General features: G+C 48.8%; 1 protein-coding gene across 3 annotated transcripts in view; it reads right to left on the reverse strand.

The window, feature by feature from the left end:
• Window positions 1–5,351, reverse strand: part of mea1 (male-enhanced antigen 1) — a 22,072-nt gene extending 16,721 nt beyond the window's left edge. Inside the window, exons 1-2 of one of the 3 annotated variants that reach the window (XM_085998078.1) lie at window positions 4,957–5,312; window positions 358–529 (exon numbers count right to left, since the gene is read on the reverse strand). In XM_085998078.1, coding sequence (XP_085854204.1) covers window positions 358–529; window positions 4,957–5,217 — 433 coding nt within the window. In that variant the 5' untranslated portion in view covers window positions 5,218–5,312. Of the gene's footprint in view, window positions 1–357; window positions 530–4,956 lie in introns of all 3 variants that reach the window. The other 2 variants (XM_085998079.1, XM_085998080.1) reach the window with 2 other exon arrangements.
• Between the last annotated feature and the right edge of the window lie 1,052 nt (window positions 5,352–6,403).

The following is a 6,403-nucleotide window of genomic DNA, read 5'->3' on the forward strand; positions in this document are numbered from 1 at the left end:
TACCTGGGTCCATTCCCCTCTCTCTGTGATTACCTGGGTCCATTCCTCTCTCTCTCTCTCTCTCTGTGATTACCTGGGTCCATTCCTCTCTGTGATTACCTGGGTCCATTCCTCTCTCTCTCTCTGTGATTACCTGGGTCCATTCCTCTCTCTCTCTCTGTCTGTGATTACCTGGGTCCATTCCTCTCTCCGTGATTACCTGGGTCCATTCCTCTCTGTGATTACCTGGGTCCATTCCTCTCTCTCTCTCTGTGATTACCTGGGTCCATTCCTCTCTCTCTCTCTGTGATTACCTGGGTCCATTCCCCTCTCTCTCTCTCTCTCTGATTACCTGGGTCCATTCCTCTCTCTGATTACCTGGGTCCATTTCTCGCTCTCGCTCTCTGTGACCTGGGTGCATTCTCCACCCTCCTCTCTCTCGCTGTTTACCTGGGTCCATGGGTATAGACTGCCGACTGCTCTGCACTGCAGCCTCCTCCTCCTCCTCGTCACTGTCCACTGGTGCCTCAGGCAGGTAAAGCCGCAATTCCTGAAAAGACCATGGAGAAGGTCAGGTACTCATCCAACCTGAAAACACCCAAGATGCTGAGGGACACCAGTAACCAAGATGCTTTGCTCAGCATCCCATTTTCCCTCTATCGCTGTAATGAGGCAACAAGAGCAGGTCAGAGGCTGGGTATTCTGCGGCGAGTGTCTCACCTCCTGACTCCCCAAAGCCTTTCCACCATCCACATGGAACAAGTCAGGAGTGTGATGGAATACTCTCCACTTGCCTGGATGAGTGCAGCTCCAACAACACTCAAGAAGCTCAACACCATCCAGGACAAAGCAGCCTGCTTGATTGACACCCCATCCAGCACCTTAAACATTCACTCCCTCCACCACCGGTGTACCATGGTTGCAGTATGTACCATCTACAAGATGCAATGTAGCAACTCGCCAAGGCTTCTTTGGCAGCACCTCCCAAACCTGCGACCTCTTCCACCTAGAAGGACAAGGGCAGCAGGCGCATGGGAACACCACCACCTCCAAGTTCCCCTCCAAGACACCCGCCATCCTGACTTGGAAATATATCGCCGTTCCTTCATCGCCGCTGGGTCAAAATCCTGGAACTCCCTCCCTAACAGCACCGTGGGAGTACCTTCACCACACGGACTGCAGCGGTTCAAGGCGGCGGCTCACCACCACCTTCTGAAGGGCAATTAGGGATGGGCAATAAATGCCGGCCTTGCCAGCGACGCCCACATACCATTAACTAATTTTTTTTAAATGTCAAACACGATTTCATAAAACCATGCTGACACTGCCTAATCATGTTGTGATTTTCTAAGTGCCATGTTACCACGTCTATAATAATGTTCTAGCATTTTCCTTACTACTGATGTCAGGCTAACTGGCCTATAGTTCCCCGTTTCCTCTCTCCCTCCTTTCTTGAACAGTGGGGTGACATTTTCTACCTTCCAATCCATGGGGACTGTTCTAGAATCTAGGGAATTTTGGAAGATGAAAACCAATGCATCCACTATCTCTGTCGCCACCTCATTTAAATCTCTCGTGTGTAGACCATCAGGTCCAGGGGATTTGTCAGCTTTTAGTCCCATTAATTTTTCCAGTACTTTTTCTTTACTAATATTAAATACTTTAATGTCCTCACTCTCAGTAGACCATTGGTTCCCCACAATTGCCAGTATGTTCTGTGTGTCCTCTACTGTGATGACAGATACAAATTATTTGTTTAACGTCGCTGCCATTTCCTTATTCCCCATTATAATTTCCCCTGCCTCTGCCTCCATGGGACCCACATTTAATGTCAATAATCTCTTCCTTTTTACATACTTGTAAAGCTCTTACAATCTGTTTTTATGGCTCTTCGTAGTTTACTCTTCGTCTATATTCTCTCCATCAATTTCTTGGTCATCCTTTGCTGAATTTTAAAACACTCCCAATCCTCAGGCTTACTCCTCTTTTTGGCAACATTGTAAGCTTCTTTTAATCTAATACTATACTTAACTTCTCTAGTTGGCCATGGCTGTACCACTTTTCCAGTGGAGTTTTTATTCCTCAAGGGAAAGTATATTTGTTGAGAATTATGAATTATTTCTTTAAATGTTTGCCATTTCTTATCTACCATCATATCTTTTAATCTAATTCCCCAATCTACCTCAGCCAACTCGCCCCTCATGCCTCTGTAATTGGCTTTGTTTAAATTTAAAACCCTAGATTTGGACTTAACCACATCTCTTTTCTTCTTAGGCAGTCCCTCGGAACCGAGGACTTGCTTCCACACTAAAAATGAGTTCTCAGGTGACTGATGAGTCCAATGTGGGACCTACAGTCTCTGTCACAGGTGGGGCAGACGGTGGTTGAAGGGATGGGTGGGGTGGGGTGCTTGGGTTGACGTGCGCTCCTTCCGCTGTTTGCGCTTGGCTTCCGCTTGCTCCTGGCGAAGAGACTCGAGGTGTTCGGCACCTTCCCGGATGCTTCTCCTCCACTTTGTGCGGTCTTGGGCCAGGAATTCACAGGTGCCGGTGGGGATGTTACACTTTTTCAAGGAGGTTTTGAGGGTGTCCTTGAAGCATTTCCTCTGCCCACCTGGGGCTCTCTTGCCGTGTCGGAGCTCCAAGTAGAGCGCTTGTTTTGTGAGTCTCGTATCGGGCATGTTCATCAGAGCTGATCGAACGTGGTCAAAGCTTCGATGCTGGGGATGTTGGCCTGAGCAAGAACACAGACGTTGGTGCGTCTATCCTGCCAGTGGATTTGCAGGATCTTGCGGAGGCAGCGTTAGTGGTACCTCTCCAGCGCTTTGAGGTGCCTGCTGTACATGGTCAATGTCTCTGAAGCATACAGGAGGGCGGGTATCACTACTGCTCTGTCGACCAGCTTGGTGCCGGGTTTGAGGTCCTGGTCTTCAAACACTCTCTTCCTCAAACGACCGAAGGCTGCACTGGCACACTTAAGGCGGTGTTGAACTTCGTCATCGACGGCTGCCCTTGTTGACAGTAAGCTCCCGAGGTATGGAAAGTGGTTCACATTGTCCAAGGCCTCGTCACACTCAAACTTAATATGAAATTCTATTATGATCACTCTTCCCCAGAGGATCCTTTACTATATTACTCATTAACCCTGTCACATTACACAATACTAGATCTCAAATAACCTGTTCGTTAGTTGGTTCCTCGACATATGTTCTAGAAAACTGTCTTGAATGCATTCCATCAACTCATCCTCCAAGCTATTTTTACCAATTTGGTTTGCCCAGTCTATATGAAGATTGAAGTCACCCATGATTACTATGTTACCCTTGTTACATGCTCCTCTAATTTCCTGATTTATACACTGTCCAACACTATAATTACTGTTAGGGGGCCTATAAACTACTCCCACCAGTGTTTTCTGCCCTTTGTATTTTTTGGCTCCATCTGTCAATTATGCAGTACCTTATCAAAAGCCTTTTGAAAATCCAAATATATTACCCTTGTCTACCATGTCTGTTACTTCTTCAAAGAATTCAATAAATTTGGTCAACCATGGCCGTCCCGTTTGAAATCCGTGCTGACTACTCTGATTATATTTGCAGTTTCTATCTTTACATCTTCGAGTGAAGATTCCATTATCTTTCCTGCCACATTAAGCGAATGGTCTGTAGTTCCCTGGACTACTTCTATCTCCTGTTTTTAAATATTAGGAATAACATTAGCTAGTCTTCAAGCACTATTGATTTTCTATTGAATTGAATGTTTATATATAATAGTGCCACTGCAATCTCTTCCCAGCTCTATCTCACTACCACCTCTCTCGACCCCTCCAAAGTCTCTAATTTGTCACATGGCTTATCCAACATCCAGTCCTGGATGAGCAGAAATTTCCACCAACTAAATATCTTCAGTCCCTGCCACAAACCCTTACCCTAACCCCAATCACTAACTCCATCCATCTCCCTGGCAACTGTCTGAGGTCGGACCAGGCCATTCACAACCCCGAGATGAGATCTGACCCCAAAGTACCAAGACCCCCTACTTCCACCTTCATAACATCGTGCGACTCCGCCCCGCCTCAACGCATTTGCTGCTGAACCCTCATTCATGTCTTTGTTGCCTCTAGACTTGACTATTCCAACAGTCTCCTGGCCGACCTCCCAGCCTCCAGCCTCCACCCTCCATAAACTTGAATGCATCCAAGACTCTGCTGCCGGCATCCTAACTCACACCAAGTCCCATTCACCCATCACCCCTGGTGCTCGCTCCTGTTCCTGATGATCGCTCCAGAAAATAATTAAAAAGGCTAATGGGATGCTGGCCTTTATATCTCGAGGACTAGAATACAAGGGGGTAGAAGTTATGCTGCTGCTGTACAAAACCCTGGTTAGACCACACCTGGAGCACTGTGAGCAGTTCTGGGCACCACACCTTAGGAAGGAGATATTGGCCTTGGAGGGAGTGCAGCGTAGGTTTACCAGAATGATACCCGGACTCCAGGGGTTAAGTTACGAGGAGAGATTACACAAATTAGGGGTGTATGCCCTAGAATTTAGAAGGTTAAAGGGGGTGATCTGATCGAAGTTTTCAGGATATTAAGGGGAACAGATAGGGTCGATAGAGAGAAACTATCTCTGCTGGTTGGGGAGTCTAGGACTAGGGGGCAGTGTCTAAAAATTAGAGCCAGACCTTTCAGGAGTGAAATTAGGAAACACTTCTACACACAAAGGGTGGTAGAAGTTTGGAACTCTCTTCCTCAAACGGCAATTGATGCTAGATCAATTGTTAATTTAAAATCTGAGATTGATAGCTTTTTGTTAACCAAATGTATTAAGGGGTATGGAGTTAAATCACAGATCAGCCATGATCTCACTGAATGGTGGAACGGGCTCCAGGGATTGAGGGGCCTCCTCCTCCTGAGAGACTTGGGTTAATGGTTAAGGCCGCTGGCCTTTCCTCACAGCCTCCGCCGCCTGCTCACCTGCAGCCGCTCCCCAATGTCTTGCTCGGCGGCCCCGCTGTCGGCCGCCCCCTGGCCGGGCTCCTGATTGAGGGGCAGGTACTGATAGCCGCCGCCGGGGCCTGGCCCGGGGCCCTGGTAACTACCCGCCGCCGCCGCCGCCTCTTCCTCCTCCTCCTCCTCGCTACTCCAGAGCGCCGGTCCCAGCCCCAGCCCCAGCCCCGGGCCCAGCTCCTGCTGCTGCTCGTCCTCGGGTTCAGGCAACACTCGCTCCGGGCTCATCCTGAAAGCCGCTACCTCCACCCGCAGGCCTCGGGCCTCCGCCTTGCCATTGACGACCGCAACTTCCGGCCGCCAGCCCCAAAACTTCCGGTCAAGGAGATGGTTGCGGAGCAAGAGCGGCAGCCCAGCCCGGCTCGCCTCTGCCCCCTGGCGGCGGAGGTCAGGCAGCGGCTGCAGCAACACTGCAGGAGGCTGCTGGCTGCTGTGGTGCCTCCCAGGCACTCAACTCAGTCAACTGGGCTAGCTCACTCGCCTCTGGGTCAGAAAGAGCTGTGAGTTCGCAGTCCCACTCCAGAGACTTCAGCACATCATCTAGGCAAGGGAGTGCTGCACTGTCCGAGGTGCCGTCTATCAGATGAGACATTAAACCGAGGCCCCGTCTGCTCGCTCAGGTGGGCGTAAAAGATCCCAAGGCACTATTTTGAAGAAGAGCAGGGGAGTTAGCCCCAGTGTCCTGGTCAATATTTATCCCTCAACCAACATCACATTGCTGTTTGTGGGAGCGTGCTGTGCACAAATTGGCTGCTGTGTTTCCTACATTACAACAGTGACTACACTTCAAAAAGTATTTATAATAGCAAAATACTGCGGATGCTGGAAATCTGAAATAACAGCAGAAAATGCTGGAAATACTCAGCAGGCCAGGCAGCATCCGTGGAGAGAGAAACAGAGTTAACGTTTCAGGTCTGGGACCCTTCATCAGAACTGGAAAAAGCTGGAAATGTAACAAATTTTAAGCAGGTACAGAGACAGGGGGGGAGGGGTTTAGGAGGGGAGGAAGGAATTGAAAGAACATGCTGTGAAAATGTTGTAAATGGGAATGGCAAAATCATACTGCATGAAAAATGGGGGATGGGATTATTATCTGAAATTGTTGAACTCAATGTTGAGTCCGGCAGGCTGTAAAGTGCCCAATCGAAAGATGAGGTGCTGTTCCTCGAGCTTACGTTGAGCTTCATTAGAACAATGTATTAGGCCGAGGACAGAGAGATCAGAGTGGGAGTGAAGTGGAGAATTAAAATGACAGGCGACCGGAAGCTCAGGGTCACCCTTACGGACTGAACGGAGGTGTTCCGCAAAGCGGTCGCCCAATCTGCGTTTGGTCTCCCCAATGTAGAGGAGACCGCATCGTGAGCAGTGAATACAGTATATTAAATTGCAAGTACAAGTAAATCGCTGTTTCACC

Source organism: Somniosus microcephalus, chromosome 9 (genome assembly GCF_052327205.1).
Source record: "Somniosus microcephalus isolate GS21.2 chromosome 9, FLI_Smic_1.0, whole genome shotgun sequence".
Classification (NCBI taxonomy): domain Eukaryota; kingdom Metazoa; phylum Chordata; class Chondrichthyes; order Squaliformes; family Somniosidae; genus Somniosus; species Somniosus microcephalus.